The 27500-nt window shown below is 35.7% G+C and overlaps 1 protein-coding gene across 3 annotated transcripts in view; it reads right to left on the bottom strand.

Annotated features, from left to right (window-relative positions):
* Nucleotides 1-27500, bottom strand: part of LOC119572411 (ral GTPase-activating protein subunit alpha-2-like) — a 52215-nt gene that overhangs the window by 1447 nt on the left and 23268 nt on the right. For 2 of the 3 annotated variants that reach the window (XM_037919524.1, XM_037919525.1), the window contains 15 exons: nt 26638-26745; nt 26221-26400; nt 25669-25866; nt 25275-25529; nt 24972-25145; nt 24495-24713; nt 24132-24313; nt 23436-23610; nt 23138-23239; nt 22307-22489; nt 21786-21944; nt 21265-21392; nt 20788-20924; nt 10148-10339; nt 1-4592 (listed from right to left, as the gene is read on the bottom strand). The exon at nt 1-4592 is cut by the window's left edge and continues 1447 nt beyond it. In XM_037919524.1, the coding sequence (XP_037775452.1) occupies nt 4378-4592; nt 10148-10339; nt 20788-20924; nt 21265-21392; nt 21786-21944; nt 22307-22489; nt 23138-23239; nt 23436-23610; nt 24132-24313; nt 24495-24713; nt 24972-25145; nt 25275-25529; nt 25669-25866; nt 26221-26400; nt 26638-26745 (2607 nt within the window). In that variant the 3' untranslated portion in view covers nt 1-4377. Of the gene's footprint in view, nt 4593-6699; nt 7678-10147; nt 10340-20787; nt 20925-21264; nt 21393-21785; nt 21945-22306; nt 22490-23137; nt 23240-23435; nt 23611-24131; nt 24314-24494; nt 24714-24971; nt 25146-25274; nt 25530-25668; nt 25867-26220; nt 26401-26637; nt 26746-27500 lie in introns of those variants that run through there. The other variant, XM_037919526.1, reaches the window with a different exon arrangement.

The raw sequence follows: 27500 nt of genomic DNA, 5'->3' as shown, positions 1-27500 counted from the left end.
ACAATAATAAAATAAACTGCTCAAACTAGTGACACAAATGTAATGTTTTGTGCAATTTGTGCCACAGTATGCAAATGATTTCACATTAGAAAAACTTAAATCAAAAATAAAATATAAAATAATAGCTAATAAACACTGGTAGAAATACTTATTAGGATTAATCACATTAAATTAACACTAAAATCTCCTAAAACCAGAAACTTAAAGCTGAAAATATCTATCTCTATAACTGGAATCCATGTTGAAAACACGTCTCGTAAGGAGAATTACAAAAGAACAATCATCAGGATTTGTCGAAGGGGATTGTCCCACTAAATCACATGAAGAATAATGTACTTTAAAGACGAGCAAAACAAACTCTCAGCCTGACAGAAGATTCACGATCCTATATCATAAGAAGGTTAAATTAATCCGAACTAATTACCCCCCAAAAAATGTATATATAAAAAAATAAAATAAATAAAAATAACCTACGTGAAAACATCCATCTAACAACCATCGATTCATTTCTTAAAATACGTAAGTGATTTCAGAGGTAAGTACCGTATATACATCAAGAAAAGAGAATAATATGAAAGGAAAACAACAACAGATAACTATTAAAAAAATAATAATAAAAAAAAAAGCTTTAACCATCACTCGTAGAAATAATTCAGGTAACTTTTGATTCTTGTGATGATTGGTGCGTAAAAGTAGGATGATCTCAGACGCTGGAACCAATATGGAGACTGTGGAAGTATTATTTGAACTACAGTTATCAACATTCCTAGAAATAATAGTAATAATCAAAGAAAATAAATTGATAAATTAAGTACTCCTTATGTAATAACCTAAATGTTATATTTACCAATCCTGCCATATCAATGATTAACAGCGAATGAAAGCCGGCCTCAACAGCCTTAACAGGACCACTACAGAACCACTAGGCTGCTGGTGTACTAAAACCAAATTATTAGTGATCACGGATAGGCTGCATCAAGTGTCAAGTTCAAGTTTTCACTCCTTGTCACTGGCAAACCTCTTACTAGTACACCACACAACTAGGAACTCTGTCACAGGTGGTAACACACTAATTGCAAATATCTTTCGCTGGAATTTGACAGCACAGGGGATCAGAAAATTGTAGTTTTGTGCTTCTCAGTAATCCACAAAAGCCGGTGGTTATGAACAATATACAACTTATACTGCAATCCTCTACAGATACACCACAAGAAAAAAAATGTTGGCATTCCCTAAGTACAAAAATTTACTAATCAATGCTATAGGCAAGAGTAAATTGCTGTATTCATAATAATTCAACTTACATACACAAACCCTTGGACACAAAGCAAATCTTACAAAGCAAGCAATTTCTCCCAAAACAATCAAAACATTTCCTTGGAGCAGATCTGTGTTCCTTAAATGACAACAAATCTTTGGTTGTGTTTATATCTTCAATCTTGCAAGACTGAACAGTAGCAGTAGTAGTTTAGCAGTACAAGGACCACTAAATCATAACAAAAGTATATCCTTAAGAGTGTTAGTTAGCCTTTCACAACACATGCCAAGATTTCTTTTTTTTTATTTGAATACTAACAATGATACTCAAAAGAGGTGGACAGGTTCCAAGCCACTTGAAACATTTACTATTAAGTTTTCCATAAATGAACACTGCTGTTGTCTGTTTACATTGTATATTCACAAATAAAATTTTATACAAGTTATGCATGGAAGAAATGATGTGTAAGGCATCACATTTCATCTCACGAAGATGAAGAGAAGACAGTGAGCATCCATAAATTCACTGTGAAAGCTGAGAGTAAATTGAAATGTAATCATAATCATCCGGTTACAGGAATACTTTAATCCACATTAATAATATATAGTACTTTCCTGCAACCAGACTTACCTCCACTTATCTATATCCGTGAACATCTATTCCTGTTATCTTATAATGTGCAAGAATTGGCATGATTTTCTACCTGACTAATAATTTGCTATTCACAGTCCCAAGCCTTAACAGATATGACTCGTGCTTTGTCAGGTCCATAGATATCATCATTAATATCTAACATCTTTTGCACCTTAATTTGGCATGCTACACAGGAATCCTTTTTCCTTACTATTGATAAAATGTACATACAGAACACCAATGATGAAAAATATATATATAATCTCTTTTTTTTTCATTCAAAAACAATTAATAACCATAGTTTACAGTTAGTCTTGCTAGTGCAATTTGATATCAATTTTATAAATAGTAACCAAATGTAGAGAAATTCTTGTTTCATCACAAACCTCTTATAGCATAACATGAGTGAGTTACTGTGTTCATTTGTCTGTTTATTTCTCTGTCTGCATGTGTGTGTGTCGGTATGTGTGGGTGTGTCTATTTATATATGTGCCTATCTACAAGCAAGTGTCTATCTGCAAGAATGTGTATCTGCATACAAGTGTCTACTTGCATGTGTGTCTGTGTGAGTACATGGGTGCATGTTCTTGAGCCAACAATTCTATATAACAGTCATTATCAAGAACACCTGAAGCAGACTCACCACATGTGTTACAGCTTGAAAACCTCTCTCTGAACAGACCAAATGACTTCAGTCTGTTAAATCACTAACACTGAGTATGCATTAGTAAATGCAGTGGATTGGATTATTTTGTTTTCCAGCACAACAATATAGGAATACATTTATCACAGTACAAAGTCTGTTGGAAAAAAAAAAAACAAAAAAAAAAAACAATGAATATTCATATCAATATCATTTATCAAACATATTCCAAGTCTAATCAAGTTAAGAACCAATCATGTATTCCTCATAGCCATTCAGAACTAAAGCTTTGGTCAGCAATAGCAAACTCAAGACCATTTATTTGAAAGCCCCTTCTAATTACAAATTCCCTTTTTTTTTTTTTTTTACCTACATTACCTTCACTGTGTAAAAATAAGGCATTCTATATTCACAGACCTTGTGCTTCTTGCATGTGACCAAGAGGGAAACTTGCAATCAAAAGCTCCTTTTTTTCTTCTTCAAATTTTAAACCCTTTCATACCTACTAAAAACACAGCAACTTCTGCAACTACCCTCCTTTCCGTTTCTTGGTACCAAGAAGTCCACCTACTGTCAAGTTTAGGTTTTAAATCTACCATTAGCAAATATGTGACCTACTTATATACTTTTCTTTTTTCTTTCTTGGCATTTAGTAAGTTTTGAGTGAAATGGTAATCCTCATGGTAAACACACCTCTTATATTCTGTCCAACCCTAAACCTTCTTACAAAGATACTGTAAACATCATTTCCTTTTCAAATTGCCTCAAATATAAAGATATGTGGCAAAATGTTTACAAATTTCCTTTAAAAAAATTAATTATACATCTCAAGTCATGGTTACTTTTATCTGTACATCATGCAGTTGAATTTTTTGCATCCACAGCAGTATAATTCAAACTAACAAACTATATAAGAACTAGATAAGAAAAAAATCTACATCAGTACTAAAGACCTCTTCTCCCCATGCTGGATCAACTTAAATTAATTCAAGACAAAGAAAGCAAGTTAATCAAAAGAAATAAAGATTGAAGATTATCTATCATCCCTTCCTCTATTCAAAAATACTTTTCACAAAGAAAATTAATAAGTGTATGCCATGAACATTAGCATTTCAACATTCAACTACAGAGAATCTTGCCAGTCACAGCAAGACGAAACCATTTTGCTTGCAATTAACAGTCGTAACTTTCTGCTTTCCTTTACCTTTCCATATAGGTTTCAGCACTGTACTGCAATAGTACACACACAATAAATTAGATGCATCAGTTATCTTAAGCTATCTAGGTAGAGAATAATTCAGAATATTCTGTCAAAGTAAATATTATCCATAATATTATAAGAATGTTTATATATCAGTCACTTCACCTGCATATACATTTTTTATTTCCCTTTCACAAAGTGTTCTTATGTGAAACATCTCACAAGACTTGAGGTGAAAGAATTGCTTGCAGTTGTATGAAATTATTTGTAAGCACAGACCAACTTCCACTGAGCAATAACCTGCAATTTGTCATACTTGGTCACTTTTAGCATTTTGAAATCACATTAATTTTCTGAATGTGGTCATTAACAATAAATTTGTCGTCACCACCGTGTTTAACAATTTTCCTTTGGCAATCAGAACTTAGAACATACAAGAGTGCTGACGACCAATAAATTTCATTCAAATTGCGATTGTATAAAAAAGTGCTCTCTATTGCCTGCAGCAAATGAAAAAAAAAAAGGGGGGGGGGGGGGGTAAGTGACGACCAAGACAAAGACAACAAGACGACTAAAAGAAACAACGATCAAAAACTACCTTCACAGAAGATAAGAAAAAGAAAAAGAAAAAGAAAAAAAAAACTATTTCTTGAGATTAACGTGATGCATTCCATCCTTGGGCCTCCGGGGTGGGGGCATGGGGCTCTCGGGGGGTGTGGTGGCAGCTGCGGCCGCTCCAGCCGAGGTCACCGCCGAGGACACCTTGCGAGGGGTCTTGAAGGAGAGCTTCTTGTTGCCGCGGGGCGACGAACCCGTCCCGTCATCATTGCTGCTTATGTGGTCCATCAGGAGGACACCTGAGGGAAGGATGAGGCTGAAGTTAGCTCTGATCAGATCTTGGAGATTTTTTTTAAATTTCTTACAATTTCTTACCAATTCATCCTAAACAATAATAATACTAATAATGATGGTGGCAATGATGATAATAGTAACAATATCAATAGTGAAGATGGTGTAATAGTTATAGTACTAAAAAAATAATAGAATAATAATAATAGTAATAATAATAATGACATTTATAATAATAATATTATTATTATTATTATTATTATTATTATTATTATTATTATTAATAATATTATTATTATAGTCATTATTATTGACTATAATAATAATAATAATAATAACTGTAATGATAATAACAATAATAATAATAATAATAAAAATGAAAATATTAATGTTAAGAATAATAATGATAATACCAATAATAATAATGACAATAATAATGAAAAATAATTATTCTTATAATAACAATAACAACATATGACAATAATAAGAAAAATTATATTAATAACAATACTACCAAGAATATGATAAGAATAATATCAACAATAATAATAAATATCAATCATATGAATAATAACTGATGATAACAGTAATAACAACAAGAGCAAAAAGGGACATGAGCTTTTGTGTGCATGTCTTTTCCCGTGTTGACAGAGCAAAGTTTCAAAAGGAGAAAAAATCTTGTTTCGGCAACACAACCAACAAAGATAGCTCCTACCATATTGTGATTAAAAAAAAAAAAAAAAAAAATACCATATTGTGATTAAAAAAGAAAAAAAGTCTGTTGGCTAAAAATAAAAATGAAATGGCACATGAACAGACATTGCGAAGCCATTACCCAATAGAGAAGAGTTTAGGAGTCGTGTTTCTAAAGACAAAATGACACTTTTTAGCTCTACCTTATATGTCAACATCTATAATAGAATTTCCAGCATAGAATGTACTATCTGCAATGGCAATTTTGGTGATTACAATAATCTATTATCTATTCTCAACATAAAGAGAGACTGACTACCTTAAGTGCTGTCTTTCATAAACATTCACTATCAGCTAGTAAACGTGTGATAGGAGGTAAACAGACTAGACAATTCCACATTTAATTGTTCATGAGTTATTAGAACTGTAACTGAGAACAAGTTTAGCAGGAATAATTAACTAATAATACATGATCAAACATGCAATAATAGCATCTCGCTTTATTAGTACATATAAATAATCTAGTCTCTAACTCATGCAAAGTCTGGTCTTACTTAAGTAAATATTGTTCCCTTAAACACCAAGTTACTATTAACAATGATGTATTTTATGTCAGGTATAGGCACTCATCATATAGTTATGTAATGACTTGGCAATAACAAAATTTGCAAGAAAATGGCTGTCAAAATAAGAGAATACGAGAAAAGTACGACAGTTGAAAGATCAGGAAAAAAAGTAACTTAATAAAAAGAACAACTAACAATATAAATAAATATAAAATTAAAAACAGACAATATTAGTGAAAGAAAATGCAGTCACAGTAAGGAAATCTTCCACTAACTTTTTTATTACTATGACAGTTCACTGCAATATTGTTCACATGTCATTGTATTTGTAATAAAAAATATTAAATTTGGTACTGACTAGAAAATCAGCAAAATAAACCTATTAATTCACAATAAGTGTTAAAAACAAGCAAACTTGTGTGTCTCCTTTGAAGTCTGAAGATGCAATAAAACTCATTTCTTAACCCTTAAAGATTGACACAGCAATCATCACAATTATGCATGACCATTACCAAGGGCATAGTATCACTAAATTGTGTATCTTAAACTGGGCAAACGATGACAAATATTTGCTTTACCTGTTCAATTTTCCATTTCCATTTCATCTCATTTTTTCCGCCCTCCTCAATGCACAGTTCTGAACCTTTCAGTCCTTTAGGGGTTAATCAACTAAGTGATAAATCTGTTGTGAATGCACGATTCTAGTACAGCTCATCAAAGAGGAAGGTTGTGTTTCCTCCTCTGTGTATTTTGTTGTAAAACAATAAAAATGAATAGGAATGTAGATGTTCTAACATAAAATATGAATCAATTTATATAACAAAAAAAAAAAAGGAAATTAGAAATATAGTAGTCCTTCTGTGCACATATGTTTCAGTATTTATCAATGTGCATTTTCATATACATGTATCCATGTGTGTATGTATGTTAAGGTAAGTTTACTTTGGAGTACAGAAACATACACCTTACATGAAAATAAAATTCCCAACATCAGTAATAGGACTGGACAATTCTTCACATATCTTCAAAAATTAAGGATCTCACTGTGAGACACTAAGACAAAATAACTTGAATTGATATTAAATCAGTGTAACACCACATAAATAAATAAATAGATATCTCAGCAATGTAGTTGATCAAGAAAACTGAAAAATCACTGAAATATAGAAAAAAAAAAATTAAGACATTGGATAAAAAGAAAACATTTTATAACCAAAACATTATAAATAAACAAACTCAAGTTGTTAAAAAACACATAAACCAAACACCACAGAGAAAACCACACAAATCATCAACCCCATAATAAAACAGACAAAAACAGGAACAACTCAAATCCCGAGATATTTGCTTGAATGACAACCTCCAAAGAACTTGTTTACATTTCCACAGTAAAAGATCTGAAGGAATTTTTGTTGTAAGACATACACAGCATACCATGGTGTTACTGTGTAGGTAACAGGCTGAGGAATCAATTATAATTACTGTCACACTAAGTGGTTATCACAAAAGAAGGTTCATTTAGTAGCAATGTACATTTCAGAATTAACTGAAGGAAGAAAGGGGGTATATCATAATGTCAAAGAGAAGAAGAAAAAAAAAAAGAGCAAATTGTGTGCTGGAATCAAACTGTCCAATCACCATATACCATCATGCACAAACACTGTGAAAGCACTGTCAAAAACACATTACACACACCACACAACACACCTATCTGATGTCTCACAAGATTCGCAGCACTGCTGGCTGTAATTGTTGTTCAACTTTCCATGGGGTATTGGGAAGCTCTTGCTATATGCAGAGTTTCGACGAATGCTTCCCAGCATTTGCCGAACTCCTGTGAGCAGTTAACATCACTTACTTTGATAGGATATTACATACAATTCTGTGCTTCAAAAGATGATCATGAAAGTATCAAATGTTTTTTTAACAATCATAAAACAAGATGTAAGCAAAAATAAATATCCAACAGTGCAAAAGTTAAAGTAAACAAATACATTTCAATAAAATCAATAAAGAAAAAAATCAGTCACCAAAATCACACATAAAGAAAAGAACAGTGCTGTAACTGGAAGAATTATCCTTTGCTGCTCTCAAATAACTTTCACGAACATCCTGTGTACTGCAGGCCGCCTTCTTTCACTATTAATGAAGACTTTTTTTTTTTTTTTTTTGTACTGGAAAAAAAAAAAAAAAAAAAAAAAAAAAAAAAAAAAAATCTGAACCACACCCAGTCTATGGAAGACATGGGGGAAAACTTGCCTCTCAGCTACAATTTCAAATTTTTTTTCCAATTCCAAATCATGGCTGCAGCATCCGACCAGACAATGACTTGGTCCGTTAATGCACCTTTCACTTTTTTTTGTGTTTAGATATAACAAGGACAGCATATTAGTATCAATAAAGGCTGACTTTATAAAATTGATTTCATAGACCCTGACACTGAATTATTTCATATGAGCCATAGTTATCTAATGTCATATAGTCTTCTTTTGGCAATTCAACACAGTTCTTTTTATTTCACAATTTTGTATACTTATTCCTTTTTTGGTTGGGTTTCCTATGTCATATAAATAAAACAGCACTGAATACCATCTATACACACAGAAAAAAAAAATTTCAATGTGCATGTCAAGGCAACAACACAAGAATAAAAACAATAATTAAATCAATAAAACAAACTATAAACAACAGCAGCAAGAGCCTCATGAAGATGAGGACAGCCCTCATCACAAAATCTTTATAAAACTACAAAACAAAAATATATCGACACTAGCACAGGAGGTGTATGTATTAGGATTTTGTACCAATATTTCATAATCACAAAACCAGAGCTCCTTACTCCACACTGCATTGTTTGCCCTTTGCTGTGAAGTTTCTCTGTGGCTGCCACTTGTTCAACAAAAAAAACTATTAGTCCACATAATTTTCAATGTGTCCATGTAGACCAAACCTTCAATCAGAGCTAGAAAATATAAAAAGGGTTTACCATGCTCTGGAATTGAATAAAAGTTTTCGAGAGGACATATATTCTAGAACGATGACAAAATGCCCTTATCAAAGCACTGAAAAAGATCTGTACTCTTAGGATCAACAGAATGTATATCAAGTTGACCATTGAGGTTTTGTCTGCATAATCTGGTGGTAAGTTTTAAATTCTCTGTGCAAAAAGCAAAGAATGCAGTCTGGTACTTACAAGGATTATGAACGTGAAAGTAACTTAAAATTAACTTCATTCCTATTTATATACAGTATATCTAAAAATCAAGAAGAACCTTCCAAAGACGTCAAATTGACAAATAAAAATAAACATTTGTCAGAAATGGTGATTTATAGATTAGATGTGTGCCCAGTGAAAAGCAAACCACACAACCACACATTGTACAGTATGCCACAATTCAAGTTTACAGACACTACTTCCAGACTTTTCAAGTCCATGTGACAAACTTGCTCCATTTCAGTCTTCTTTCCAGTTTCTCATTCCTCATTTATTCATCAACTGTTGTGATTTCAACTTCTTTGACAACTTGGGTAGGGACACATAAATATACAATATTTCATAATCATATTCATTAAACTGAGTTTAATGATAAAACACTGCTCTGGTAATAGCTCTGCAATATGTTATGGTTTATATCATTAACAGAAAACTAACCACATCCACACAATAATTCTTTCTGTTTGTAACAAACTTGCCTCTCCTTTTGAGTCTCCTAATCTCTCACATTATGGCAGCAAGAAACAGAAAACAAAGTTGCTGATCCATGGAAAATATTGTACTTCTGATCTTATTTGTTTAGAATACTCAAAATTACACTTTTTAAAGAGTCTGTCACCAAATTTAAGTTAAAGTCTGCTTTCTTTCACTGCTCTATTTAAACAACCCTCTCTCTTATTAAACTTTGTCTAAAGCTCATCACTTAACACCCTCAAGAAAAAAAATGTCTTGCCAACACTCACCTTTATGAATATTTGGGAAAAATGTAACAATCATACATGAAGCATTCTAAACTTTTGCCAAATGTCTGTACCTACACCAAGATATGAAATCAACACTCACTAAATCATTCACAAACTGCCCAACTCTTCTAGCAAAATAAAAGTACAACTGTTATAAGAAAATCATACTAAGACACACATCATATAAGACAGATAAACAAATGCTGCTGCAAAAATCCAGCACACTGGAAAAAATTATAAAAAAAACAATGAATAAATAAACATAGCGGAATGCTGCAAGGAACCTAATCCACCAAAATAAAAGCAGTCTCCTCAACCACCATCAGAGTCCACCTGTCAACACTTACTCCTTGCTTTCTCTCGAAGGTGGTGCTGCTCCCCAGTGGAATAGCTGGTGGGCCTGGTCAGTGGAGGTCTCTGGGGGGGCCCTGGGGGTAACTGCGGGTCATCCAGGAGGGCTGCCGCTAGTCCCGACACACCTGAGCCACCGCCGAAGCCACCCATGGATGAGTCAAACACCCGCGATGAGAAAGAAGTCCCTAGAAAGAGCGTTTTGACTGCGTTAATAGTCAGTACATGAGATTAGAAATAAAATTTCTCAATATATCAAAACTGGAAAATGGAAGTGCCAGGATCACTATGAGAGACTGAGACAGAGAGAGAGAGAAAGAAAGAGTGAGACAGAAGTTGTGTGTGTGCGTGTGCATGTATGTGTTGTGCACATGTGCATATCCTGTATGTGCAGATGCTTGTGTATGTGTGTACTTCATTGGTGTATGTGTCTTGTATGTTTAAGTGTACACATATGTGTGCATGCATATTTATCTTTCACATGCACATACATGTGCATGAGTGTGTGTATGTTCATGTGTGGTGTAGATGTGCCCACTTGAATGTTATATGAAGTAAACTGTTCATTTCAAATCATCCATATCAATTGTATTACAGTAAACTGAAGCAAAATATCATATGCTATCTACCCAAAAATCAAAGCTTACTTAGACTCAAAAGTCCATATCATGCATCAGTGATACAGTACAACAGTACCATGGTTCTAACTCACACATGGAAACTTCATACTGTAATAATGAGGATAAATATATTCTTATATTGATAGTACTTCCTTTTTTTAATAGGAACTGTATTGACAATGATCAGCTTTACGATTCACATTTTCTGACCTGCAGCATCTATATACACTTTTCAAATATAATAAAAGGTATTCTGAAAGAAAAAAATACAAAAATTGATTTCCTCATGATAATGTCCACAAAACATTTATACTATTTACAGACATTAACATTTATATTATTTATAGACATCAGGTATCTTCCTTTCTCTCTTTTGCGAGAAAGATCTTCACCATTATCCTATTAAATAATGCTAAAGGTGGCTTTTAGGTGTGCAGCCTTTACCACCTATATTACCTACTCAGTACTACCTAATAATGTGTGTATATATATATATGGTATGTATATATATATATATATATATATTATATATTATATATATATATATATATATATATATATATATATATATATAATGTATACATATATATATAATGTATGCATATATATATAATGTATGCATATATATATAATGTATGCGTACACATATAATGTATGCGTACACATATAATGTATGCGTACACATATAATGTATGCGTACACATATAATGTATGCGTACACATATAATGTATGCGTACACATATAATGTATGCGTACACATATAATGTATGCGTACACATATAATGTATGCATACATATATGTATGCATACATATAATGTATATATGTATACAAATATATATATGTATACAAATATATATATATGTATACATATATAAGTATGCATATATCAGTATACATATATATATGTATACATATATATGTACATATATATGTACACATATATGTATATATATATATGTATACATATATATGTATACATATATATATGTATACATATATGTATACATATATATTGTATACATATATATGTATATATATGTATACATATATGTATATATATGTATACATATGCATACATATATATGTATACATATATAAGTATGCATGTATCAGCATACATATATATGTACACATATATATGTATACATATGTGTAAGTATACATTTATATATGTATACATTTATATATATATGTATACATATATTATACATTTATATATATGTATACATTTATATATATGTATACATATATATACATATATACATATATATGTATACATATATACATATATATGATACATATATACATATATATGTATACATATATACATATATATGTATACATATATACATATATATGTATACAATATATGTATACATTAACATATATATGTATACATATATACATATGTATATGTATGTATATATATATATATATATATATATATATTACTGGACTACCACTCATTTCAGTGCAAGAACTCTTTTACACAAGAAAAGCAATCTGTGGTATGTTGAAATTTACCCATGATATAAAACTAATGCAACTCATTCTCCATATCTTGCTATACATGAGATGGAGAAATTGTTGCTTACATAATATTCCCACAAAACAAGTAACAAATAGCCAACAAAATACCAATGAAGTATTTAGACAGGACATCCCACAGAGCATGATAATGCCCTAATAACATTAGGACATTATAATCAGAATCAAAATTTGGCATTATATGTATATACTCCGTAACATTTTGCTCAACACTGTTACATATGTAATTTACTAATGCTACTCACTATACTATGTGGTCTAAAATTCATATTTAAGAGGGGGAAAAATTCTGGAGGTAAAAAAGAAAAAGAAAATGCTTGCTACAGAAATGCCTGCATCTGCATCTAAGTACCATACATAGAAAGCAACGGTGTGCATATAACCCTGCACAAACAACTTGCTACTCTTTCCAAAAGGTGAGCTACTGCATGCTAATTAAAAGCTTTCTTCCTGAGATAACCAACCTCACAGCACCAGTACGATTACAAGGCCTGAGTTACACTAGGTCCTCTTCACTGGGGTTGTAGGGCAGCATGCTCCCTGTTGCAACAGAATGGTGCACAGCAAGCTTAGGGTATGTAGCAATTGGCAAGATGCTGGCTGGGCACTTTGCAGAACAATGATGCAACTGAATAACAGCATGTATTTCATTTTCACTTCATGATGGATTTTGCCTTAAAATCGTGTCGTTCTTACAATCTACGGGAAACAGACTGACACTTCCAGCAAAATACACACAAAACTGTGAAAAATCATACAGTCCTGAACAATGATCTAGATTGAGCCAGCACAAGAAATACTTATAAGAAAAATACTAACAGCAGGTGCTTTGGAAAAAAAAAAACACGTAATTACCAAGGTGTTATTAAATTGCTGAAGTAGTTGCATTGTTTTTTTTGTTTTTTTTAAGGGTAAGACTATCAAGAGGGGTTGTTTGGTATGGGGGGGGGGAGCTTTTAAACATATCATGCAACTCAAGTGTTATCCATCCCTGTATAATCAATCCTGTACAGATATGCTGGAAATTACTATATGGAGAAATATAAATACCTTCCTTTCTCAGCAAAATCTAGAGACACTAAGAATCTACATATTTCTCTATGTAAAAATACTAGACAGAAAAGCTTCTCTGCATTGATACTAAAAGTTATTGGGATTTAATTCACTACTTAAGTCTGTAGTGTCATTTGTACATCATAACTACACATAAAAACCCCGACACAAAATCCAAGAGTGACAGTTAGCTACATTAATTACTGATATCTGGTGGGAAGGGTTAAACATGGTCGTTTAGCCTGAGGTGACCTGCAAGCAGCTGGGATGCTTTAAAGGTATATGGTAATATTTGTTGATAAATTTATAGTTAAAATTATATAGATTTCACTACAGCGTTGCTGGAACGAGGTCGCAAGCAACAACCAACTGTGTGCATGTGTGTGCACACACGCATGCACATGCACACACACACACACACACACACACACACAAACACCACACGACACACAACATCACACACAAATAACATACAGCAGCACAACAAACAGAAAACCATCAAGCCGTGCATCAAATCACTGAAATATGCCAACATATTTCATATATAACAAACATGTTCTCGGCATCAGAATTTCCTTGAATATCACAAGCCAGTTCCAAGTCATAATTATATAGAAGAGTTATACTTCTCTACAAAATCTAGCAAATAATAAGGCATTGTCTTTGACGAATGGAAGAACATTTACCTAAGAGGATTAGATCTTATGTTATTTATTATTGATTATTCAAGAGTAGTCTGAGACGCATGTTAAAATGCCAAGTCTTAACATAATCAAACTAAATTAAACTGCTTAAATAATTATTATGCTATTTACTATTAAAAAATCGAGTAGGAAGCATATAACTAAGAGTGATATGTAGAAATACTATAAAATGCATATAGTAACTGAAATTGGATATCCATATCAACTGGCCTGCGACGTATCTTCGAGCAACGAACCGACATGATCTTAACAATGCTCATCCCATACTGGAACGAGATCGGAACGTCAAATGTTATTTCGGTCTTAACATAGAGAGCTTCTATGACATGGCCAAATATCTGAAAGGATCATTGCATAGTAACAGTAATAGGGGCATCCACCTCCAATGGGTTAGATCCAGTTAGTGTGGACTTTTACAATGCATTCATATCAAAAAAGCTAACTCTTAAAATCGCTTCTCTGATGTACGTACATAGCAAAAAAAAAAAAATGGTCCATGTTCAAGTAAGATTATATTATTGCAAAAATATTGAATACTATATATCATCATCTATCTATCTATTATATGTTGAGACTGACAGTGACAAGCGTTAAAGAATAATGTTATGACTACAATTATGTTCGATTCAATCAGTATATCACCTTGGAAAGAACTTATTATTTGCTATACATAAACCTCAAGTATGCTGTCACCCGTAAATTAATATGGTTCGTATGAAGATCATAAAAGTATATATAGACTGATATAATGCTATCCATTAGAATGATTAAAGTAAGAATAAAATATTATGGTGTGATTATATATATATATATATTTTTATATTATTATAATATATTATAATATAAATATATATATATATATAATCTATGTATATATATACATGTATATATATATATATATATATATATATATACTTATATAATATATATATAGATATATATATATATATATATATATATATATATTAATATATATATGATAATATATATTATATATATATTATTATATATATTATATATAATATCATATATATATATAATATATATAAATATTATATATATATATATATTATATATATATATATAATATATATATCTTATATATAATAATTATATAATATATATATAATATATATATATTATATTATTAGTATATTATAATATATATATATATATATTACATATATATATACATATATATATACATATATATATACATATATATATACATATATATATATATATATGGGTGGGTGCTTCACGCGCATGGTGATGTGAAGCGATGGTGTGATAGCCTAGATAGTGTTAAGTGCTTGCATGCCTTCTCGCTTGCAGCTTCCACCCCTGGCTAGCCCAGTGCGAAAAAGGGAGCAGCTTCTGCATAAGTCTCCCCTGCCAGGTCACAGCCTCTCCATCATCAAGACTTCTGCAGTGCCTCCTCGTGGCCACCCATGGGTAACTGGGTACCTTGCGGTCCCAGGCTAAATCTGTGGGGGATCTCGGAGCAGCAGGAGGCCCTAGAGGTACGGAGTTATGGCCCACTGGCGTGTGGACACGCTCTGGCTTCGTACCAACTCCTGCCCCCTAGCCACCCTGGGGTAATGGGGCGGCTCGGGGGAGGTGGGCCTTGCCAGTCCTCCTCCCCCCAGAATGACCCTCTGGCAACGTCGCATGTAAATGGAAATGCTGGGGGGAGGGGTGTTGTCCCTCTCACCCAGCAAGTAAGGCGGGCTGTGGGTCCCGCTGGGAGGGCAAATGTCAGGGTGCAGGATTGGAACGAGAGTTACTCGTCCCGCCTGCGCCCCGGCAGGCGCCAACCCACCATGAAGCTTGTGGGGGAAAGCCCTCGGGAACCCCACAGGTGGATAGGCGGTCCCACAGCCTGCCGACCCCCTTTATTTGGGGCTGTGTTGGCGGGGGCGGCAGAGGTGGCGTGCACCCGGAGTGACCACCCGAGGCTTAACCTCAGGCGTGCTTTCCGGGTAGGCGCTTGGAACATTGGGTCCTTGCGGCAGGATGAGCAGTTACCTCTGCTATCGCGGGAATTGAAGCGACTGGGAGTTGAGGTGGCTGCCCTCTCAGAGGTGAGAAGACCTGGTAGTCGGGCCATAGCGATGGTCACCACCTCCAGGGTGTAGCCATAGCCATCTCCAGTCGACTTCAGCCCGCTGTATACGGCTCTAAACCCTGTTTGATTGAAAGAGGCGTCTATCATGGCATGTGAGACTTGGGAGACATTGCATTTTTGGCGCTTCATGTCGGTTATCGGCTGTAATGCTGCTACGAGATGTCTTAAACTCCATGGTGGGGCTTCCCAGCACGAAAGCCTCCTCTCCGGGACTTTGCCCCGGGGAGACATTCGATTTTCTGGCTCCTTCAAGCCTCCAACCGCATCGTGGATTGGTACAGCGATCGGTATGTGGCCAAGGACGGGAACATTTGTCAGCACGATGGAGATTAGACTCGGGTTTACCGGACTTTCTGAGGCCGACCAATAGGATGCTGTGGCTACCTGGGTCCACTTCCAAACCCCGCCTCCAGTGGCACCTAAGTGTTCACTGGACGATAAGGAGGAGGAGTGTGCCAGGGGTTTGCCAGGCAGTCTTTGACCGATCACGAAACCAGCAAACTGACGGGACCCAGTGTTTTGAGTCTTAAGCACGTAAACTCGGAGCACCTCAGGAGTCCATGCTTCAAGGAAACCGTTCCATCTCATGGCCAAACCACTAAGGTGTTGCAGGACAGCTGAAGGACGAAGTCTTGCCTTCGTTGCCATGGCAGTTGCACCGACACCGAGAAACAAGAACACTATCAGGACATTGCTTGTGAGTAAAGGCGAACCACTGGAAAGACTCGGGTCCTTGGCTACCGCCCTGAGACAAGCAGAATACCTCTCCACTGGCAGTACATAGCGGCATGGAGGAGTGTCTCAAGGCTCGGTCTGAATGGGATCAAGTTTTGCGTCGTCCATGGTGGAGGGCTCGGACATTGCTGGAGAAGGGTACTGACGGAACAGTCAGCAGGAACCTCTTGCTCGAGGTAGGTCGATTCCATTCTTGGAAATGCACCTTCGTACCCTGCAACTACAAGGCCTGGAAAGCTGAACCCTAAGCCCTGCTGCACAGATGACTGCGTACCATCCCGACTGCTGATGGGACGGATCATCTCGATCAGGGGATCGTGAACGTGGGCTGAGTATTTGAACAGTTAGTACAGGCAGGACCCTCCAACAGTTAGCTTGGATGCAAAGCGATGTCGCAACGGCCTGAGCCGGACCCACCCATCAGCGAGGACTCCTACCCTTACAGAGTTAGCTGGCGATTCCGAAATAATGTGGAACAGCTCAGTGATATGTGTATCGCCTAGCTGACCTCTAAAGGCGGGTGTGAACCTATGGCTCGGGCCTGCATACAGTCCTGACTGCCATGGCATTCTGGTACCAGATTCCCCCTGACCTGCTGAGGGGCTGGTCATCCCTCTCTGGAAGGGAAAGGGGATCGATGGACTGTAGCAACTACCGTGCATTACATCTCAGCATACCAGGCAAGGTTCTCGCCCACATTCTTCTGAAACGAACCGCAACCACCTACTGAGGCACCAGAGACCGGAGCATCTGATTCTCCTGGCAAGTCCACAATAGACCGTATACTAGCGCTTCGAGTAATTGTGAACGCCGATGAGTTTAGTCGGGGTGCTCGAGCCTACACGACTCAAGAAGGCGTTTGACTCGGTGCATCGGGAATCGCTATGGGAGATCCTGAGGCTCGAGGAATTCCGACACAGATTATTGGCCTGATAGCAAGCCTCTATACTGGTCTGAAAGTGCTGTAAGTGTAGTGGGTATGTCGTTCTTCTGTTAATTCAGGGTGAGGCAAGCTGTGTCCTTTCACCCACACTTTCACACTTGTATGGACTGAAATGGGCAGAGCTACTAGCCAAGTCAGTGCGGAGCAACACTAGGCAATATTGAGGTCTCGGACCTTGACTTTGCCGACGATGTTGCCATCCTATCTGAGTCCTTGGAGTCACTTGTGGCGGCTCTTGATGCATTTAGCAATGAGGCGAAGCCCCTAGGCCTAGAGGTCTCCTGGACCAAGACCAAGATTCAGGACTTTGGGGGCCTGTTAGGGGAACCCGTTCAGTCAATCCATGCATGCGGCGAGGACGTTGAAATCACAGAAAGTTTACATACCTTGGTAGCGTAGTCCATATCTCTGGGTTGTCAGACCAGGAAGTCAGTAGACGGATTGGTCTGGCAACAGGAGCCATGAACTCGATCAACAAGAGCGTTTGGAGATGTCGGTACCTATGCAGAAGGACCAAGCTGCGTGTCTTCAAGGCCTTGATACTTCCAGTTTTGCTCTATGGAAGCGAAACCTGGACGCTATCCAGTGCCTTGGAGTCTCGCCTTGATGCCTTTTGTAACAAGTCCCTTCGTCGGATCATGGGGTACAGTTGGCAGGACCACGTGTCCAACCGGCGGTTACACGGTGAGACTGGCATGGGACCTGTTACTTGTATAATCCGGGATCGCCAACTCAGGCTATATGGCCACCTAGCTCGCCTCCCTATGGACGACCCTGCCCATCAGGTTGTCTCTCTGCGAGACAACCCTGGGTGGAGGAGACCTGTGGGACGTCCTAGGAGATCATGGCTTGGGCAGCTCGACCTGTCGCGAGGAATTAGAGATGGGCCGTGTGCCTGCCTGGAGACTCACCTCGAGGGATCCTCGTGGCTGGAAGCGAAGGGTGGATGCCGCCATGCGCCCCCGTCGGCGTTAGCCCCTTGATGATGATGATGATACATATATATACATATATATACATATATACATATATATACATATATACATATATATATACATATATATATATATATATATACACATATATATACACATATATATATATATATATATATATATATATATATATATATTATATATATATATATATATATATATATATATCTTTCAAATGATATACGTTCTATATGTGTGTGTGGGTGTGGTGTGTGTGTGTGTGTGTGTGTGTGTGTGTGTGTGTGTGTGTGTGTGTGTGTGTGTGCAACTTGTGTGAATTTTTGCTTGTGTGTTGTTATTTCATGTACTTGTTTGTATGTGTTGAACTTCGTGATGTGACTGATTTGTGTGTTAATATCAACACTTTCTGTATATATACTTACTGAAATGTAGAATGAATGGACTGATTTATTTTCTATATAACCCTATCTTCTTACTAAATTACTTCATTCTCTTCCTTTCATCCATTAATTTTTCTTTGTATCTTCCTTTCCTTTTCATGAATTTAAATATTTTGAACTTTCAGTATCATTCTAATAATGTATAATACGTAATTGACATTTTTCTTATAAAATAAATATCACCTTTCTGTAACTAAATATCATTCAAGTCGAAGTTGTCAAGAAGAAGATATCACAAAGATCTTTTTTAATATAATCTTTCTGTAACTAAATATCATTCACATCAAAGTTGTAAATAAAGTAACTTGAGATATCTTTCTTATTCATTATTTATCATAATGCAAGTACTTAACCAACAATTAAACAATTCATTTTTTCTTTCTTCTTTCCCCCCTCTGTACACTTCATCCAAAATGTTGTCATGCCATTCCTAACATGACGGATGGATTAAAAACAATTTGCAAATAAACTTCTTCGCAAGCACTTTTGGTGACGAAGGTGTCCGTGGAGGTGGAAGGTGCGTCTGCATATGTTCATTTGCATCTAAGAACTCATCTGTACACTAAGGCATAATAGCAAAAACACACTCATCTCAGTGATGCCTTGGCTCGTTCTCATGGTGCTAATCCACTGCTGCTTACCTGGAGATCTACTTTTATCTGTGTCACATGAGGGAAGTGAAAAGCCTTTATTTGTACTGCCTCCCCAGAGGAAAGAATCGTTGTTTTTGCAATGTCAACATCTCGTAGTGAATGAAAATTTTGTGGGAAAATGTGTGTCCCCTTTTGGCTAACTCTAAACTAAATTTTATTCAGTAAGTGAATAAGTCTACAATTTCAGTGAAGAATGTATAATTTTGTTTCAAATTCTACTCTTGCTAAATAAACCTTGCAAATTTGAAAATGATCTTTCACCATGCCATATCAAAACACATTAATTTAAAAAATATTAATGATAATAAACAAACAATAAATGAGCTTTTTAATCACATTTTGCTAAACTGTTGAAGCACATGGGTTCAGCAATATCTCTCTTTAAAACATGCAAGAAGCTCAATTAAACCCATTCTTTTCACTTGCAAAATTAATAAGAATATTTGCCCACTGAACTTTCATGACAAGTTTTTTTTTTTCTACTAAAAATAAATATTAATAAACCAATATTAGTAGTGTTCTCCAAGTCATCTAAAAAAATTCTTGGACTGTTTTTATAACAGCAGCAGCTGATTTCAATGGATGAGTCTCTTAACATCTATGTTTAGTAGCAAAAATAACAAGCCCATTGATAACATTTGTTTGTACTGTCATAATTCTTCTTTTATGGATTAATGTCTTAAACTGTCACTAAATTTCAAATATTCCTTACAACCTCATAATATTTCTACATAGTTCCTGATAATACTTGTGCAAAAAAACATCAGAACAACCAGAACACAACTATTTCACTGCATCCTTTCTTAGCCCTCTCAGTGCCTTTGAAAAATCCTTGAGAAGCAACAGCACTAACCTGAGGCGCGAGTTGGGCCTGAAGTGAATGTCGCGGGGAAGACTGGGCAGTAGACAGAGGATATAAAGGCCTCAAAGGTTGTGGGTTCACTATACTGTTCGATGATGGTGTCAAGAGCCCTTGCTCGTTCTTCATAGCTGTATTGAGGAGATTTTAGAGTAAATCACAATAATCTATACTCACATTACTTTATCTATTTCTATTTACCTATTTTTTTCACTGACAAGAATGTTTTCATTGTCTTTTCTTTCTAATCCAAGTTCTAACAAACCTTGAAATTATTCTGCTTCTAACAACATTTACATAAATGCTTCCTAACATTGAAAAGTACAGGACTTCATTAAATAAAAAAAAATTCTACCAACTTTATTCACAAGACTTCCCATAAATCTCTATCCTTACAAGTCTCTGAAGACATGGTTAAGGCATCCTCCTACTCACAATCCATTTGAACAAATTCAAAAGCCATATACTCACAAGTTCTGGTAAAGTGCCAATCTACTGCGTTTGGCTCTTGAGGCATTGATTGCTGTGCTGCGCACTAGGCCTGGCAAGACCTTGTGAGCTACCATAGCTCCATCAAATAATGGGCCAAAAAAGGGAACCTATAAAAGTAAAAATTACACATAAATACACATACACACACATGTACATCAACAAACTTATAACAAAAAGTATAAATATATACATTTTACACACAAACATCCAAACAAACAAACACACATACACTCACACTCACACACTCATTCTCTTACTCACTCAATCACTCTCCTGCACAATGTAGTTAGTTAAATAAAATACTCTTCAGAATTGTAGCTCTATTGTTCCGAACAATTTCAGACTTTGAAAGTATCCACAGATAAGAACTGTCAACAAAGATCAATCAGACACAAAGCAGAAAGCACAGTAGAATTCTGACAAGTAGACCTCTAACATATCTTTTCAAAATCCTTCAAGAATTCTTCCTTTTATATAAATAAAAGTTACAACACACTCACATCTGGCTTTGTTGAAATCTGTATCCTGTAGAGCTGGTTTGGCAGTGGGTAAATCACAATAAGGACATCGCAAAACTCTGTAGGAATGATGCCTCTTCTGTAGTCTCGCGTGTGCTCTGACCAAACGATGTGTACCTCATCATTGCCAAGGTGGCGAGTCTGCAGAAAAAATCAGAATACTCATATAATTTTCATAAAATAGAAGAAAGTATCAAGTTATAGGGGGAACCCATGGTTGAAAAAAAGATGATGGGAGAGAAATCATACTACTATGGTAGTATACTTTCCAAAATCAAGGTGACACATACTAAAAAAAAAAGGATTTTTTTCATATACAAGTAATCATTATGTGACCCTTCTACATCAAAGGATCATATCATTTTTTTTATTACAAGTTCAATCATACCATGATCAGATGCTTGAAATACAAATTATATTCAATTTAGTATGAAACTATAATAATTTCACAGCATTTCACAGTTATGGCTTTCATATTCACTATCAAGCCACATACAACCTACCTTTTGCAACATGCTTTGCTCTGAGTACGAAGGCATTCGGGTTGATACATGGAAGATGACCTCAGTCAGTGACGTAGCATAGTAAGGAGCAGTCTCTCCTGTTGAGCCATTTCGCTGCAGTCCACCCATAAATCCTGTGTGCGTGGCTAACTCTACTTCCCAGCCAAGTCCTCCAACAAATTCCTGAAACCATATAAAATATGTATGTATTAGTTTATCTTGAATTAAATTATTCAAAGTTTGTATAAGATAACAGTAACTGGAAATACTATAAAGCCAAGGTCATTATCAACACAATGCCAATGTGCATGGTATGCATGCACATGCCATGCCCACTGTGAGTTTACTAAGTTTACTTTACTAACGAGTCAATTATGAGTACTGCCTGTATCGCCGTTTACCTTTATCCTTAATTTACAAAAACATTTTACGTTACCTTATTTTGCTGTTACTAATGTTTATAGCATTATAGTAGTTATAATGTCCATAATAAAAATAACACCATCAATATTCATGGAATTAGTAAAAATTATATTTTTCCAGCCAACTCAAGGAAAGGTGAAATCAGGTAAGGTCACAAGGTTTACTAACTGACTCTTTTGTAGCTAAGCACTAGCAGAGCCAGCTATGTATAGAAACACTTCACAAAAAAAAAAAAAAAATGAGCACAGCATTCTCCCAGAAGCACTGTGTTAAATTCATAATGCAAAAAAAATGCAATATAATCTTCTATTACTTTCCAAAAAACAAATCATGATATACAGCAAAACAGAGCAGAATTGATAAACATATTCATCATCATTTAGGCTACTTTTTATCATATATATTCACCTCAAAGCCAGCAGATCCACCACTGTTACTAAGGATTGACATTTTGTCTTCCTGCCCTTCTGCTACATATATGACAGCCAGTTTGTGGGTTTCTCGGCATTTCTGAAATGTAAAGTTCACTTCATTGCATAATATATTGTCTGGCAAATATAAAAATATTATTTCAAATTTCTATAAAAGCATAATAAATATCCATATTACTCATAAATGAACATATTCAATGAACAGTTACCAAATCATTTACAAATATCAAACTCTTACTCTGTAATTACACAAACCAACTCAAGTCTAAACACACCTGGTTATCCAGGTTCTTCAGCTCACGCAGTAACTTGTCATTCTTCTTCAGCGTGTGAATGGATTTTCGCTTCTCCCACGATGCCAATCCCAACTGGTCGAAGATAAGCCTCCCTTGCTGGAACACAGAACGCGACTCCACAGGGGTTGGACAACGGACTTCTGGACATACCATGCTGAGAGAGGAAAGAAAGAAAAAAAAAAACAATCAATAAATCAGTAAAATGGCATAAAACAGAAATGCACTGGCACAGATAAACAGCTAACTTTTGTGAGTCAAAGAATGGTATGACTTAATACTTGAAGCCCTGGCCATTCTTACATCTATCCTACAATGTGTAGGCTTAGTTATGTATGTATGTATGTTAAATCATTGCAACTTATTTTCTACAACAGATTTATAGGTTTGGTTCCTTGGTTAGAAATCAAATATACAATATACAATAACTATAAAAATATCTAACAGACCCAATCTGGACTGCAAATAATGGAATGCAACTATTACACATAACAGAAGATAACAGTAAACACCATAAGCTACATGTATAGGTATGTATATATAAGTGTATGTGGATGTCATTTTGAGTATGTATGTTGTGGAAGTTACACTGTATGCATGCAAGAATTAGAAATTTATATAAGAACAGAAAAATTAATGAACATGTATTAATCATACAAAAGACTCTCTTCCACTTACTTCATATCAGAAGAGTGTCTGCAGAAGAATTCATTCTCCACATTGCGCTGGTTGAGGATGGTTGAAATAGCATCATGCTGAGACTCGATGGGAAGCGTTGGAGGAGGACCTACAGCTTCATTCAATGCATGGCCAAACTGCTCCAGCACCTCTGGGCTTGTATGACCCACATAATTCAACAGCTGGAGAAACAAATTTCAACATGTTCAACACAAACACAGAAATTGCCTTATAAGATAAGAAAATATGTTTATATACAGATATATGATGAAGAGCCAAAAATACAGAATATGCTGCTGATAACTTATTAACATCTCATTCCATCTCCCCCCCTACAGCAACTCATGTCATCCAGTAACATACATCATCCAAGTTGTCCAGATCCTCGGCCGAATCTTCGTGTGTTGGCAAAATCCCCGGTGGTCGGTGCCTAAGGGTGTGCCTTGGGGGGGATGTCACAACAAATGAGGAAGACATGATATCATCGCGGCTGCCGGTGTGGTGCTCCAAGCTGCTTGCCGAACTGAACTGAACTCCTAAACCTGTGTAACCAGGTAGTGGTGGAGGGGGTCCAGTTGTGGCCTGAAAGAGAAATCATGAAAATGACTGATAATTAAAACATTATTCCTAATTACTATAATCAATAAGACCATCATAAGCATCAGAATTATTAGTGATCAAACAATGATGCTAGTAATTATTATATCAGGAATCCTACAATAATGACAATACTAATACAAAGATTTTACCATGGACATAAATAATACACTGAAAGACTTGTACCCCCCCCCCTCAAAAAAAGAAGAAGAAGAAGAAGAAGAAGAAGACAAAATCACTCACTCCAGGAGACATGCTCGGTTGCTGCTGTGCTTGTGCTTGTAACTGCTGCGACTGCTTCATCTGTTGGTGGTGGACATGAATGGCTGGGTCGGCTATGCACTCACTTGGCGGGGCATAGAGAAGGGTAGCATCCCATGAGAACTTTCCAGAGAGATCCCGCAGGATGAGTCTCACCTGCAGATGAAAAGGTCAAAATTGGTTATATATAATCCTTCCTATCTTTTAGGTACTGCATACAAAATAAACAATATTTTGCTTCATTTACAAAACACCTGGGGAATGAGTGCAGCTACAAAATGCTACCTCTGAATTTGGTGTCTTGAATCCTGCAGTGGCTGCCCCTCCTGGAACCTGCAGAGCTGGAAGCTGTACCAGAGACAACAGACACGACTGATTGAGGGCAAAAAGCTGAATGTGCGGTGAAAGGAACACCTCAGATGATAATTCATCTCCAGAAAGACCGGGGACGTCGTCTCCTTCGACCACCAATGAGGAAAGCCTTTGTGCTCCCACACCCAGGGGGAAATGCCATAAGTGGTTCATGATGTGACTTGTGATCTGGAATACAGAACATTTTATCAGTTTATTCAATCATGTAATTACTCACTTATGATTTATTTATTCATTTATGCTCCACTCGTAACTAGCATACTTTTAATTTCAAATGCAGATACTAAGGATTTCACTTAAATCTTACCGATCTTGCAGCTAGTTTTATAGTAGAAGTGCATGAGGCAGGGAAAGAGGACCTCTTGAGGGAGTCTCCCCAGGTTGAGGAATCCACGCTCCCACTCCTGCCCAAATCTTCCCGGACATGGCTTTCAAAATCCACAATTTCTATGTTGGGTGATTTTATATGATTGCTCTTTTTACCACTGGTAATAACGTGAAGCACCTGGAAAAACACACCAATCTAAACAGTCCCACAAACTATTAGGATGAGCAAGCTGTAAACACAGACACCATGAGAACTTTACATTGCATTGCTCCGTCTGTGACTACCAATCCATATATCTCTCTTAATTTTTGGTTGTTTGGCTGATTTTCCGAGATAAGCCCCTGTCCTACCTTCCTTAAAATAAATCACATCTTCCACACAAAAAAGCAAATTACCATATCCTAAAGCAACTTACCATACCATTTCACCATAAAAAATGTATCTCTCAATGTACATCCAATCTCACATCCAACTATAAATATGCATAATTTCCCTGGTGAATCTTTGTTCCACTCAGCTCTCTATACAAACCTTGAATACATGTTGAAGTAAAGTATGTTTGTCTTGCATAGGTTGAATAAGTACTTGTTGAGGCATGCGCATGACCCACTCCGCCAGGCAAAAGAGGCATGAAAGCACAAGGTGTTTTCCATCAGTACTGACAGTGAGGCTGTTGTCAGTTCCAATAGCTCCTAGTGTCTGACAGAGTACCTAAAAATGAAGGGAGGATATAAATTAATGCTATGGGTATAGCAGGCTTCTAAACCATTACTGCATACATTTATTTATTAATTTTAAGAACTCTCAAACATTAATTTACTTCAAGAGATAAAAGAAAATTCTCACAGAATTTTAAGGACCCACATCAAAACAAACAGCTAGTACTTGAATAGTCAGTGAGAACATCAGACAGACGTATCCATCTCTTGAATAATCAGACGAACTTACCTGAATAATTCTAACTGGTACATCTGGATAGTGCGTGAGGAGAGCTTCCGCATGGTCACACATGAGCAGGAGTAAATCAGCTGCTATCTGACCCACCAAGCGTCCAATCTGTCGACCAGGTAACTCAATGAACATTTGCACAGATGACGAATACTATTACTGATCGTGGAGATTTCTCCTTGTATTAAAAAAACTTAGTCTTATTGCATATTGACAGAATAAACTGATGGATGTACAATACTTTAATAACACTATCCCTTAGAATAACAGGAAGGATTTAAGTCTTTACCTCTGTCTTCAGAAATATATTATCAAGACTATTTAAATCTTCTTTTAGCTATAAAGTCTGAAACATTCCTACCTTTCCTCATCAAATTGCTTAATTCCATCTACTTTTATCTGAAAGTGCTCTAAGTTATTTTGATAGTATATTCATAATGGAAAGTATTTTTACTCTCTAATACTATGGCATTTTCATCAGAGTAATTTAAAAAACAAAAACTCAACTAAACTGACAATTCATGTCATTACAATAATTAAGGAAAACTAAAAACTACATGAACATCTTACGCACATAAACAATGCTACACTTGAATGTATAATGGCAGCAGAGGATCATATCAACCATTATAATTGCCATTTATAAAAGAACAAGCATAATCCTGCTAACAATCTGGTCTTCTTTAACTTTGAATTGTACTCTATTTAATAAACTCTTAAATGCACACTCAGCATTTAGTGCAAAGAGTGACATAACTCACACATATTATATGGTTCAGTACTTAATAAAATCTGATTCTGATTCAGTTACTTGCTTGTTAACATTAATATTTCTTTAGAAGGAATAAAATAAACTAACATTT

This window comes from Penaeus monodon, chromosome 4, assembly GCF_015228065.2.
Source record: "Penaeus monodon isolate SGIC_2016 chromosome 4, NSTDA_Pmon_1, whole genome shotgun sequence".
NCBI classification, from domain to species: Eukaryota; Metazoa; Arthropoda; class Malacostraca; order Decapoda; family Penaeidae; genus Penaeus; species Penaeus monodon.
This window is presented reverse-complemented; position numbering and strand designations above follow the sequence as displayed.